General features: G+C 35.8%; 1 protein-coding gene across 2 annotated transcripts; it reads left to right on the top strand.

The window, feature by feature from the left end:
• Positions 1–14,942, top strand: LOC129270856 (translation initiation factor eIF2B subunit beta-like). Of its 2 annotated transcripts, none has more exons than XM_064106839.1 (12): positions 1–158; positions 1,952–2,082; positions 3,146–3,352; positions 4,996–5,050; positions 6,636–6,695; positions 7,305–7,451; positions 8,484–8,543; positions 8,838–8,971; positions 9,806–9,866; positions 10,332–10,391; positions 13,204–13,340; positions 13,872–14,942. In XM_064106839.1, the coding sequence occupies exons 2-12, from the start codon at positions 2,003–2,005 to the stop codon at positions 13,942–13,944; spliced, it is 1,074 nt and encodes a 357-aa protein (XP_063962909.1). In that variant the 5' UTR covers positions 1–158; positions 1,952–2,002; the 3' UTR covers positions 13,945–14,942. The 2 variants fall into 2 exon arrangements, with proteins under 2 accessions (XP_063962909.1, XP_063962910.1); XM_064106840.1 differs by having other exon boundaries at positions 104–167.
• Positions 14,943–15,162: the final 220 nt, after the last annotated feature.

Here is a 15,162-nt window from a genome sequence, read left to right as displayed (position 1 = left end):
ACTTTTGCGAATCTAGACCTATCGAGCAATGGCCGACCATGCTCCGCGAAATCACAGACGTTAAGTACGCGCGCCTATGGTGACTCCGCACTCTAGCGTAATTGGTACATCTCTATGCTAGAGACCCGATAGAGTTAACCGTGCTGTGTCGGGGAACCGTATGTTTTGTATCCTTGTTTCTTACTGCTATTTTACTTGTTTAATAATATTATTTAGATAGAGAGAGAGAGAGAGAGAGAGAGGAATGGTATGAAAGTTATTGCTGTTGAAAGATGGTTGTCTTTGTTCTGCGAGACTGGCACGCAGTTGTGACTCTAGCTAGTATTACCGACTAACATTACAAATTTGCAGAGTGGTCCCATATGTTCATATTTGTGTACTGTTAGCATATTGTAGATTCTACACAGCCTGCATTCGTAATCGTACTCCGTTGTTGACGGCCAAATTTCCCATTTTTAATAGTAAACTAATTTTAGCTCAGTTTTGACCAAGATTTATTCTTCAATATCTAATATGGAGGCCTCTAATCATTTGTAATAATCGATCATCTGAATTTCAGCCGTGTTTGTGTACAAAAATGTACTTCAAAATTAAACGTAATTCTGATTTTTTTTTGCATAACAAAAATTAACAGTTAGACCATAGTCAGCCTAGTCAGGAGGCTTCTAGAGAGTAACAATCATTCACTAACATGTGTTTACTCTCCTTATTCTCCACTGTTCAGCCAGGGATTGTGCCTATAATGGCTATAAATATCATTTGTGCACAGGAAGGGCAGAATTCAAACTTTCGCCATGCCAAATTCTACTTTTCCTGTAAAATGTCTAAGCCTAAATTTTGTAAATGGGCAAACATTTATTTCCGACATTTATACATTATTGATTTTATTTTTGAAAAAATATTCATTAAAAAGAAAACGAGAAATGTATTATGAGAAGATGGGGAAAAAACTTACCGATGTTTACGTCACCATCTTGTTCTCTTTGTTAGTAGCTTAGCTACGAGACGCATATGTCGTGATATAGGCACAATCCTTGGCTCTGTGGAGAGTAAGCACACATTAGTGACTTATTTTTACTCTCTAGGATCCTCCTGGCTATTAAAGCCAGCACCTGCCCTACTTTCAAAACCATTCCACAGCCCCTACATCAAGCCAGGGCCCTGTCTTACAAAGAGTTATGATTGATTCTAATTAATCGTAACTCTAAGGAAATCGATCAGTGTCATAATTTTTCTACAGGAAATTCGCACAATGTCCTTTGTAAACAAAGAGAAGCACAGTGAATTTTTTAAGAAAACAATGAATGCATGAAAATATATCATAGTTAGATAATATTTTGATCAAACATGCATAATAGATGTTGACGTTGCTGGCCGTCCATAGTTGTGATTGATTGGATCAATCGCAACTCTTTGTAAGACGGGGCCCAGGGTAGGCTTCAGTTTTTATTTGAAGTTCATGGATCCTGGGACATCTAGCACTTACATGTTTGTAGTAATACATTTTTGGCTCTGATCTGTCTTGACAACTTTAAACTCTTGGTCAGACTTCTTGACTTTTTCTTTTCATCTTCACTGTATCTGTATGGACTGCAGTTAGCAATCATAATTCATGCAAATATGTGCATATTTCGGTGGAACAGCTCCATTAAGCATGTAATAAAAAAGTATTAACGCCCACATTTGCAATTATACATGTATTTCACTTGCATTGATTAGTGACTTGATATTGTGATAGTTGGCAAATGATGTTTAGATCTAATTTGATCTTTTCATCCTATGATACTTATCAATCTTTTATTGATACTATTGATATGTTGTGAACTTGTGATGTTGTGGATGATATTAATGATATAAATGCATTTGTGCCAGAAACGGCTCTTGTTATCACCCGTTTTAAAATTTTAATTAATTCTCCTTCACTGTTCATATATATATGTTCTTTTTGCAGAGTTTACTTTTCATCTAGTACCAACGAATTGGTTGACCTGTTTTATCCACCATGCCTGGTGACAGTAGGGCCCAGCTGCCTAGTAGCTTGACTGAGCAGATTGATGCCTTTATTGCTGATCTAAAGCAGGGGTAAGATGATTCCCATACAACGGGAAGGCTCGTTATACACTGCAAAACTCCAGTGTTGATTTAACACCAGCCCGGAATCTATTTTATGTCCACACCAGAGAAGTATTGAAACAACACCAGTTTGGAATCAAACCCATGCTGTTTTAATACTAATTGGTGTTGTATAAACACCTATCTGGTGTTAGACCAAAACGAAACTGGTGTTGTTTAACACTTCTCTGGTGTGGACATATATAGATTCCAGGATGGTGTTAATCAACACCAGTGTTTTTGCAGTGTAAAAAAAAGAAAATTAATAAAGGTTTGACTTAGATCTATGAAAGAATAATTATATTTTGGAATTTTTTTTTTTCAGGGACATCATCTGAAAACTACTCCCTCATACTGTGTATTGTGAATTCCATAAAATTCCATTCATTGAGGGCTGATGATAAATGAATAGATTTTCATAGGAGCGTATTAAATAATTTTTAATGACGGACTGTGTAGCTAAAAGTAAATAGTCATTTTTGTTTATTTCTTAAATTAAAGGTTGATTAAAAGAAGGAGCAGCTTGCTTGTGTTGATGCAAATTCAAAATGTCAACAAAATCATAGCTATGTAATCTGTTCATGTCCAGAATACTATTAAACTTTCATTGATTCCTTTCTATTGTACTGTTTTTATTAAAACTATCTTGACATTGGGGTTATATCGATTGTGATACTGAGCGATGGTCAGAACTCACGCATCATAAGTAATTTTGACTACTAGTATTAAAGGTTTTTCAGATATAGATAACAACTGAGTAAACAGTGCAGAATTTGTCATTAAGAAAAACAAAATCACCCAATGAAATGTGGAGGCTAATTTTATATTATCTCTATCTCAATACCCTGTTTTTTGGACACTTGGATGCTTGAAATATCTTGTTTTTTAGTTTAAACATTGGATTCATTCTCTACTGGATTTATGAAGGAGTGCGAAACAGTTTATTTTACTCCGTTTTTTGAACAATAGAATGTCTGCACTATTTTAACTCAACTTCAAGCATTTGTTTTGTTTTTATCCTGGACCTATGCAGGAGTGTGAAGGGGTCCTATGATGTAGCCCATAGCACCCTCTCCCTGATCAGGAAGATCATATCCGGTAGCCGATGGGCGCATGCCGGGGAACTGATGGGGCTGATCAGGCAGGAGGGTAAGAGGATAACCAGTGCTCAACCTGCTGAGTCCTCCGTGGGTAACATGGTCAGAAGGGTGCTCAAGATCATCAGGGAGGAGTATGCAAGGTGAGTCTGGGGGTAATGATCTAGGGGCCTGTAACACAGTGATTAATTGTTCTCTTGGTTTTTACGATTGATTGTACATTGTAGTCAATGCAGTCCATTGTAGAAAAATTTTCTATGATCGTTGCTAAGTTTTGTGTTACGGGCCCTAGGCTAGAACTTCAATGATTTAATGTAATGTTGAATATACTATCTGGTAGCCAATGGGTGCATATCAGGGCCCTGTCTTACAAAGAGTTACGATTGATCCAATAATTCGTAACTCTATGGAAATCCATTAATGTTATAATTTGTAATAATAATGTCCTTTGTAAACAAAGAGAAGCACAGTGAATTTTCTAGAAAACAATGAATGCATGAATACACATCATAATTGAAAAATATTTTGAACAAACATGAATAATAGATGTTGACGTTGCTGGCCGTCCATAGTTGTGATTGATCAGATCAATTGAAACTGTTTGTAAGATAGGGCCCTGGTAGCTCTTCATGGGTACCGTGATTAGCAGCATAGGAAATGCATGAGGGTGACAGGGGATTTCACTCTCACAACCGCTGGAATCGCCCTGAAATTTGCATCTCTTCTTAAAATGCCCCAAGATCTGCCACACAAAATATTCAAGAACATTTAGAAAATCCATATTCTACATACAGCAGAATAATGAGATATGCTTTTACAGCACAACTACTCAATGAGAAAACAAAGTAGCCCTTGAAATAAAAGAAAGAGCCCACAAAATTCAATTGAAGCTCAATGTGGCCCCCAAAGTAGGGCCTAAAAGATAAAAATGATTTCTTACCCTTTTTTAAGAGGGATCATCAGGGAAGAGCATGCAAGATGGGCCTAGGGAAGAATTTGAATATATTTAAATAATTTGAATATACTGTCCCTGCAGAACAGATAACCGTTAACGGTTACTACACTGCCAAGATTTCCATTGTAACCAATCACTCGCTAGTGATGCTGCAAAACCTGAAAAACCAGAGCAAAACTCAAGTAGTCTGGCTACTGAAATAAGAATTAAATAAATCAAAATTCAAGCTTGAAAATTGCTTCATTAAAGAATTACATTTTAATAACTGATTTGTTTGTGATCACTTAAAAGCAGTTTGGTTAACATGACATCAAGTGTAAAGTCACTGTCTGGATTTAATAGAAGGTGAATAAAAACAATACATCAAAAATCAATATACCTGTACAAAAAGGATCATAGACTAATATAAAAGATATCAATTTTAGCATAATCTTTGTGTTAAGTTATAATTCCCCGTTAGTAAATTAACTGACAAATTGAATTTAATACTAAGGGGATGTTGCAAGAAAATATTTGCAATCGCAAATATTCTGTTCCAATTTTATGATTGGTAGATCAATTTTTAACTGTAGCAAATCAGATTAAACTCCTTGTTTCAAGAAGCAGATTCGCAATCAATCGCAAATTTGCAATTAAGTTAAAAATTTATGATTGATTTAGGGACCGAATAGACTTGCAATTGATCGCAAGATTCTTGCAACGCTCCATATGAGAGATACCTGTCTCGATTGGCTATCCATAGTCAGACCTCAATTGTAGACCATACTTTAAATTAAACTCAAGTTCAGAATCGAGACCAAAGACTTTTGTTTTGTTTATATTTTCTTACAGTATCATCAAAGGCCAGGGTGTAGATTCTTCTAGTGATCCTCAAGAGTCTCTTCATGTAAGTACAATGAAGACAGGAACCCTTTTTTAAAAAACTGATATCCATCATGAGCATCGTCGATATTGAAAAGCTGGATAGAGCTGCAATGCACTATAGGCGCTGCTTTTCCAACGGCGGTTACGGCGGCGGCGTCGTCAACATCAAATCTTAACCGAAGGTTAAGTTTGATAAATGACAGCATAACTTAGAAAGTATATTGACCTAGTTCATGAAACTTGGACATAAGGTTAATCACGTATTCCTGAACATCCTGCCTGAGTTTCAGGTCACATGACCTAGGTCAAAAGTCATTTAGGGTCAATGAACATAGACCATGTTGGGGAAGTCAATATCAAAATCTTAACCTAAGGTTAAGTTTTTGAAATGTCATAAAAAAGTATATAGACCTAGTTCATGAAACTTATCCATAAGGGTAATCAAATATTACTGAACATCCTGCCTGAGTTTCAAGTCACATGATTAAGGTCGAAGGTCATTGAGGGTCAATGAATTTTGGCCAAGTTGGGGGTATTTGTTGAATTACCATCATAACTTTGAAAGTTTATGGATCTGATACATTGAAACATATGAGTAATTAAGTATCACTGAACATCCTGTGCGAGTTTCAGGTCACATGACCAAGATCAAAGGTCAATGATCTTTGGCCATGTTGGGGGTATTTGTTGAATTACCATTTTAACTCTGAAATTGTATTGGTCTAGTACATAAAACTTGGACATAAGAGTAATCAAGTATCACTGAACATCCTGTGTGAGTTTCAGGTCGCATGACCAAGGTCAAAGGTCATAAAGGTCATTGAACTTTGGCCATGCTGGAGGTAATTATTAAATTGCTATCATAACTTTCAAAGTTTATGGATATAGTTTATGAATTGTGGACTTAGGGGTAATCAAGTATGACTGACAAGTCTTGGTTCACATGATCAAGGTCAAATGTTTATTTAGGGTCCATGAATGTAGTATTATATCATTATTTGAATTGTGTTTTTTGTGAATAATTATTTTATAGTAGTTTTCAAAGTCAGTACTGCTGCTATATTGAATCGCGTATGCAGGTGAGACTGCCAGAGGCACTCCACTTGTTCTTTTTAGAACTTTCATATCTAATGCAAAATGTGATTTATTGAAAAATAATGTTGTATGGGATCGCACAGTGTGAGACAGGCTTTACGTGTTGGTATGGTCCCATATACTGTTCATTGTGTCATGAAGTACTTTTCCTCTAGCTTCGAGGTTGTGTGCGCGGCAGCATACAACGATCTCCATCCAGCTTTTTGATATCGATGATTACAGTCTGGTGAGACTGTTCAATCAAAGGGTTCTGGGTTCAAATCCTGGCCATGGGATATTCTTCAGCAAGCAGTCGTAAAGGAGCCCTGTTAATATACGTCTTGAATTCATGCATTTAGTTATTAAAAAGCAAAAATTCATATTGATACCAAGTTTATATCTTGTGAAGTTTAAAATTTTATTCTTCTTATTCTGTCATAGATAGATTGATGTGCACATTATAGTTTGATATTCAGAGGTTAAGAAATGTTAATACTTTGAAATTCTTTTTTTTATTTTCCCCTTTTTCACAGAAAAAACTTCTTGCTGAAGGTCAAGTAGAGGATTTCAGCAAACCTTGTACAAATTTAAAGGTAAGTATACTGTGTAAGAAGTTTGGAAGCTGAGTAAAGAAGAATGATTGCTGTCTACGAACATTGTAATCTTCCGATGCTTTATTGCTAAAAAAATAATTGAAAATTACAATTAAATATGAGAGGTATTGACCCTTCTGAATGAGGGGCAGGGCTAAGAAGACCCACACCTGATATACTTTGCTGTGCAATCTGACCTGCCCCATTGTCTTTTTCTATCATTACGAGTAGTGCCTGGAAGGAATATTAATTCCTTGAAATGCTTGTGGACCTGGGTGGTCTCTGCTCTAAAGCCATGTTAGTAATGACAAATAATACCTTAAGCACTCTCCAGAGTGGACGAGCACCTAATAAGTTGTATTAGTATGAAAGTTAATCACTTTAGAATAATGTCGTTTGCTGAACAGTTTTACATTCTGTCTCTTTCTTTCTCTTCATCTCCCCTGTGTTTCTTTCTCCATTATGCTCCATTCTCTCTTCTCTCTCTCTCTGTCTGTTTCTCCCTCTTTCATTTTCTCTCTCTTTTTGCTCTCTTGTCTCCCTCATTTCCCTCCCTACCTCTCCTTCACTCTCTCTCTTCCTCTTGCGCAATTCTTTAAACCAATATAGGGTCGAGTAATAGAGAGTATTAACGAGCTGTTATCAGAACTAGAGGGTAGTGCAGAAGCCATTGCTAGTCAATCTTTGGAACATATTCATTCTAATGAGGTTATCATGACACTGGGGAAATCAAGAACATTAGAGGCATTCCTTCTTGTAAGTATATTCACATTTTGATATCCAGACATAAGTTGACAAATTAATAATAATGATATATACAGTATGTAATAATGTATTTCCTTTCTAGAGTGTGTATTACCAAATGTTTCAAAGTGCTTTACCAATGTGAAACAACATAATTTCAGATTTAAAAGTAAATGTGAAGTATAAATCATGAAATTTTTTGTTGCCATAATAGAGAAAAAGCATATTTGACCTAAGTATGGACTTAGTCCCTAAAGGCCACCGCACACCTTACGACTGTTCGCGATCCGATTTTGGAACAAATTGCATTTTGCTCAATTTCTGAAAATGTGAATGGAACATTTCATTTTATTTGAGGTTAATATGAATTGAAAGAATACTAGTATAACCATTTTTAAAGATTGCAAGCCTTTATTTTGGAGTAAAAGCCAAATTAGTTTCAAATTGTAGCCACTCGTACGACTGCTATGACGTCATTATGACTAGATATTAAATTTGCTCTCATTCTAAGAAGGATGATAGCATAGTCACAGATTTGAACATAGGTATTCGTACGATGATTTCGAACATTACACAGTAAGATATTTTAAGTCTCAATATTAGCATCAAATTCTACTACGTTTTATTCCAAAATTGAGTCGCCGACCAATCGTAAGGTGTGCGGTTGCCTTAAGTCCCAAATAACTCTCTCCATATACCTTCAACCCTGTGGGCCAACTAAATGCAAGTATACTAGAGTGATCTCAAATTATATATATTGTATTGAATGGTCAATTCTTGTTTTTTTTAAAGTAAATTCTATTTTCTGCAGGAATTAGTAGGTTGTCCTCCCCTATATCTTGTTTGTCAGCCTTTTCACGCTAGGGATCGGATTGTTTATTTTTGTTGTAAATCCTAAGGATGTTAGTGGTATTTAGGAACACTGGAATTTGTATTTTGTATCTGCTGATATTTATTTCAAGATACTGTTAAGAAAGCATGATGACTTTGTGCGGTTATTCAGTGTAATTCATTATTGATTTTTCTTCTATTTGTTTCCAACAGAATGCAGCTAGAAAAAGAAAATTCCATGTAATAGTTGCAGAGTGTTCTCCTTTATATAAGGTAAGACTTTACCCACTCATTTCTTATGATATTTAACATTGCATCGATTGATTTACTTTTTATGATATGATTTAAATTTGCTTATATGAGTGCCTCATAATTGTAAGATAAAGTACAATATTTCAGAATTTTAGGGAAGTTGGAAGATTTATAATTGCCCATTTTTCTGATTTTCTAATCTTCTATGATTCTATGCTCATTTTCAAACTCTTCCAACCTTTCGAGGCTGTCAATGACTATGCATATTATATCAGTAAATGTTTGTCTTGTTGTTTGACTAAATTTTTTTTATAGGGACATGAGTTAGCCACTACACTAGCCAAGCATGATATCGAGACGACGGTCATCACCGACTCGGCCGTCTTTGCTATGATGTCGCGGGTGAACAAGGTCATCATTGGAACACACACAGTCATGGCAAATGGAGGGTACGCTAGTTGATTTTAATCATCTGGAAATAATAATAAGAAAATAATGATAAGTATTTCTAATGTGCACTTTCTAATGAATCATTACTCAAGGTGCTACATATTAAATAAACAAAGACATTGGCAATATTCACAATTAAAATCATCAAACATAACATTCATATGAGGAAAAGACATGGACTTCACTAATATGATTGTGAAAATTGGTAATATTTGACACTTGATTGGAATGTCTTAAGAGTGTTCATTGGAATGTTGATTTGGCATGTCTTAGGAGTGTTCATATTCCTGAAAGTACTGGGCAGTCTTTTCCACATATATGTAAAAAAAAAAGATTTGTAGGGAATTCTCAGTACTTAACTGCTCGTTGGATAATGGTTTGAGGATGAGCATCGAAAAAGGCTTAATATTGCATAAAACATCAGTTTGCTTTATAAGGGATCAAAGAGGCATGATCTGTAACGGAAAGCCTTTATACATTCAAATCTTTCTGGATGAATAATTTATGCATACAAGTATGTGCGTTAACTTTGGGTGTTCAGTGGAGCCAGGAATCTGTTAAGAGTAGCTAAAACTAGATCTATGTCTCTAATTTCAAGGAGAGATATAAAAGAAATACATGTACATGTGCATTTATAACTGGCTTTTATTTCAAAATATCAGAGTGAAATTAAAGATGTATATCATTGGATGTATCAACAAGTATAAAAAAGCAATGATTGGCAGCCCATCATCAGGTAAAATTTCTCCACTATACTTTCTCAGCCTGGTATATTTGCTTAATACTTTTAGGGTCTTCCTTAATACTTGTCATTTCCTATATTATCATTTCAGATTGAAGGCTATTGGCGGCACTCATGCATTAGCATTAGCAGCTAAACATCATTCTGTACCGGTAAATTTCAAAGATATTTTAATTTTCTCATTTGCAGTTTCACTCTGAGTAAAGTTCTGAAAAGATAAGGGAAAGAAGCTAAATCTCTCTGCACTTTGTATAGATAATAATGACAGTTATCAAGAAACTTTCTCCATACTATGGAAAATAACAGAGATAGCAATATTTAATATGATGTTTTTGCTGGCTCTATTTACATGTAGATTCATTGAACACTACTTGCATATTTTTTCCTGATTGTAAAATTTTCCTTCAGTTTTCATTTCGTTTCCTTTCTATGCCTATTTTTTTCAAATTACAATGATACTCTCTGTAGTTATATAAATAAGCTACTTTAAAACAAATCTAAAGCAACAACAAAATCACATTAACCATTTGCTGTCTATAAGTAAATTGTGTGACATCTTGCATTGAATTTAGAGTTTTATTCTAATGTCTCATGTTTATTTATTTTTGTTTTATCAGTTAATAGTGTGCACACCGATGTTCAAGCTGTCACCAGAGTACCTCTGTAGTATTGATCAGGTAGGTGAGAATAACTCTTGTAATTTGTGCCTTTCATATTGCATGAATGCAAATCACGCCCTTATAATAGTGGGCGCGTCGTGGTCTAGTTTTTCTGACTCTCAGCTTTCAAACATCGCGGGTTCGAATCCTAGCCATGGCGTGTTTTCCTTTAGCAAGAAATTTATCCACACTGTGCTGCACTCAACCCAGGTGAGGTGAATGGGTACCCGGTAGGAAGAACTTCCTCGAATGCTCGAGCGCCCGATTAAGGTAGCTGTGCTAAAGCCGGGATAATAATAACATTATCATGTTTAGCTTTCAGAACTGAAGTGGCATCCCTGGGTAAAATATGATATTATTTTTATTGTGATGTCACTCCATCGTGTCGATTGGTCGACCACAGCGTACTCCACACAATGTATTAATCACAGTCTTTCTGGCTACCTTATTTAAACACTATGGTTTTCTATGGGTGTCACTTATAGTTCTACCGATCGTTATTCTTAGCCATTCCTTGGATTCATTCTTCAGTTAGTTATTTCTTCATTTTTTTTAGTTCTAACTCGCAGCCAGTGCAATTTTGTACATGTATGTCTCAGGACAAGAACTTGACCCATTAGCCTCTCATGATAATTAACATTCACGTGGTGGCACAGGTATTATGAAATACACAAATTTCTAAACAAGATACAAATGCGAGTTGATGAACAAAATAATGTCCAATTATGCGTGTGGTTTACGATACACCATGTTGTGAATGCTACATGTAGATGGACTAAAAAAAGTGGATAGAGGTAGAAGAGAAATGGTGGTTTAAAAGCCTTACCATATAGGGTAAAGCGCTCTTTTTCAGGGTGTCCACAGTCGTGGAAAATCCTGGAAAAATTTGTGAAAGTCAGGGAATTTGAAAAATTTGTGAAAAGTCATGGAATTCCATTTCCAGTTCGTTGTGACTCGCAATTCTCGTACTCTGTGATCATACATGTACTCTACTATTATAATAGGTGTTCATGATTTCCGTTTTTCACAGTTTTGAGACATCCCAAATTGTACATAACTCCCGCAACGTCACGGGAAGTCATGGAAAGCAGCAATTTAGTCATGGAATAGTCATGGAAAAGTCATGGAATTCTGTTTTTAAATATCTGTGGGAACACTGTTTTTATAGCATTCTGTTCTACATTTGATTTCACGTACATGTAGCCTCTTACTGTGCCCCAGAGTTCTTTAAGGGAACTGAAGAAGTTACAGTGACCTAGCAAAGTTCAGACAAAGTGATTCCCTTCTGTTTGTCATAGAAGTGAAATTACCGCATACATTCGTAATTCCGAAGCTTCGTTATTCCGAAGGTTCGTTATTCCGAAGGTTCGTATTTCCGAAGGTTCGTAATTCTGAAGGTTCGTTAGTCCGAAAACGAAATGAGGTTCGTTATTTCGAATGTTCGTTAATCCGAAAAAGAAATGAGGTTTGTAATTCCGAAGGTTCGAAAACTAAATGATTAACTAACCTTATTTCGTTTTCGGACTAACGAACCTTCGGAACAACAAACTTTATTTCGTTTTCGGATTAACGAACCTTCGGAACATCGAATCTTATTTCGTTTTCGGATTATCGAACCTTCGGAATAACGCCACAAATGTTCGGATTAACGAACCCTTTTACGTTTTCGGATTAACGAACATCAAGGTATAGGCAATTTACGTGTTTCGGAATTACGAACCTTCGGAATAAAGAACCTTCGGAATTACGAACCTTCGGAATTACGAAGTGTAACCGAAATTACATACTTCGAGAGCCTGTTGGTATGATTCATATCTTGTTCCTAATATTGTACATAGGGCACGCTTTTGGATTTACTTTATTTGAGCCTCCTGGTTTAGAGTCAGTGAAGAATGCCAGATTACACAACAATACTCCAGAACGGGTCTTATGTATAAAATGTAGACTGTAATTCAGATCAGAAAGTGGCATGGTGAAACGTTTCAGCATCCCTAGCAGATACAGTTTTTTGGCTGCCTTTGATGTAATGTAGTTGGCATGCTCTGTCCATCGAAGATCGCTGCTCAGAAAGACTCCAAGCAATTTTACATGTTGCTCCTACAAGATCACATTATCACCGATCCTAACATCCGCCGGTGGGAGCTGTCCACAAGTAAATGACACCCTCATGAGTTGACATTTGGATGGGTTTAGATGCATATTCGATTCCTTACACCATTTCTCGAGTGCAGACAATGTAGAATTTATAGAACTTGGTGAAGTTAATCGACATGTTTCTGCAACAGTTAGGTCACCTAAATACTTCCACCTAGAGCATGCAGATAACTGCTCTCATCAAGAAAGAGTGCAAGATTTCCAAAGATGAACTATACATAATTCTACATTGAAGGTATTAGAATAAAAATGTTAGCAAAGTCATTAGATGTTAACAGAAAAAATATTCAAATTTTGGAGCAGGACTGCTTGCACAGCAAATGTTTGCATGTTTGAGAGGGTGCGTGTGTGTTTTTTGGGGGGTTGTCCTGCCAATAAGGTATGAGTCATAAGAGCAACTTTCAAGCATTCCAGTCGATTTAATGAAGAAATGATGAACTAGCATTCATGGACAAGGAGCAGTAGACAATGATGCCTCCAAAAGATTTGAGTGCACAAAAAAGAGGTAAACATTTCATAAATCAATCCATCATTTTGATCCCTTTCATTTTTGTTGTTCTTGATTGTTTTTTTTTCATTTTTGCTAACTTCTTTTTCATTTCCTTCCTGTATCCACTTTCCATGTAAAATTTTGGAATAGCTATTGGAAATGAAAATCTTTCTCCTTTTATTTCAGGATGCATTCAATAAGTTCGAGTCACCTCAAGAGATCTTAGATTATTCCGATGGGGAGTTACTCTCTAAGGTTCATATCTATAATCCTGTTTTTGACTATGTACCTCCTGAGCTAGTCACACTCTTCATATCAAACATGTAAGTAGGTTCCATAATATTCTGATGAGGAATTTGGGAATTTTCATCCAATGAAAGTATGAAACATCAAACTAATCATCACTTTCTGACCTTTTTATTCTGTTTGTCTATTTAAGACAAATTGATCTAAATTCTTTCCCCTGGCAGCATGGTTTGTAGGCCTACAATATATAGAAGTTGGATTACAAAATCAAAGTCTAATTTTTTAATGTGCATGCAAGCATCAAGTAATATACATTTTACAGTGCATATTCCTCCTGAAATTACAATATGCATATGCAAATACATGTACTTGGGTTGAGGGAGGGGGGGATGATTCTCTCTTGTTCTAAAATTCATTAGGGCAAAAGAACATGAATGAGCTGTAGAATGGCACCTGATCCAGAAGTGAAAGTACATGTATAGGAATAATTTTACTACAATTAGAAAATAGAAGGTAAAATTTAATTGTTTCATAAAATTTGTTTCAATGTAATGATGTACTTTGAATAACCTGTATTAACTTCCTATCAACTTTGTTTTCTATTGCAGTGGAGGCAATGCCCCATCATACGTCTACAGACTTCTGAGCGAGTTGTACCACCCTGATGATCAAGACCTATGACCTCTGACCTTTAGAGCATATCGGAAGTGAGGACCGTACAAATCGGGACAATTTGTGATCAGCATTTTTACCACAACTATCGGGAATGCGATTCATTTTTGCTCTATACCTGCATAAACATCATGTTACCACAGTAACACCCAGAGATGACTATACTTCTCACCGGATCAAAACCAAGAGCAAGTTGTCATCCGATGACGTGGTGGTCAAATCCGACAGCTTGTCCGATGAAGTATGGCCGACACTTCAAGTATTGTTAACGTAGAGGTGATGTGGCTCTGTAAACTCTCTGAACTATGAACCACAAGGTCCGGGATTTGAATCCCACCATGGCACTCGCATCCTTTGGCAATGCATTTATCTACATTTGCCACTCTCCACCCAGGTGTAGTAACTGGGTACCTGGTAGGAAGGAATTTCTTGAATGCTCACCTGATCAGGATAGCCTTGCTGAAGCTGGTGTAATAGTATGCAGTGCTTTAGCACTATATTAATGTTTCATATTATTACTATCATTAAATTGTATAGTGGTAACCATATTTGTAGTTGCAGCCAATCAATAACGACTCTTTAGACATGTTTTTACGGGAGTGTTTCTTTAATTCTCTTTCTTCCTCTGATTCTGTGAAAACTGTAATGAATAAAATACATAAATGGAAATCAGTTAATATCCTGAAGCCGGACTGAATTAATCAGATTAGATCATGTCATCAATTACAGCTTCCTTATGTCCATTTTATCATGAATATACTATAAAATCTTCATGGTTATAAAAAATTTGGGTGTTACCCATCATCATTCCAACACAGTTGTCCCTTTAACTGACTTTATATATAATCCTTAAAATGCCCTTCTTTGTATTTTGTGAATTAACCTGCACACTTCTGAAATAGCTAAATGTTTACAGATTGACTCATTTCAATACTTGTCTCATACAGGTCAATACCATATTCAATAATAAATCCATCCATGTATCAAAGAAACAAATGTATAATGAATTCTGACCTTTGTAATGACTTCTTAAACAATAAACAACATAAATTCTTGTATGTGGGGCATGTACATGTAACATTACTCATATGTATGAGTGTAGTCTACTAATAATAGTTAACATGTAAATATTGTAGCACACACATTTCTCACAAATTAATCAATTTGAGTGTAAACACTGACCTTGCCTACTTTGGTAATTAAGGTTGACTGCAACTAAAGGAATAC

Source organism: Lytechinus pictus, chromosome 11 (genome assembly GCF_037042905.1).
Source record: "Lytechinus pictus isolate F3 Inbred chromosome 11, Lp3.0, whole genome shotgun sequence".
Taxonomy (NCBI): Eukaryota; Metazoa; Echinodermata; class Echinoidea; order Temnopleuroida; family Toxopneustidae; genus Lytechinus; species Lytechinus pictus.
This window is presented reverse-complemented; position numbering and strand designations above follow the sequence as displayed.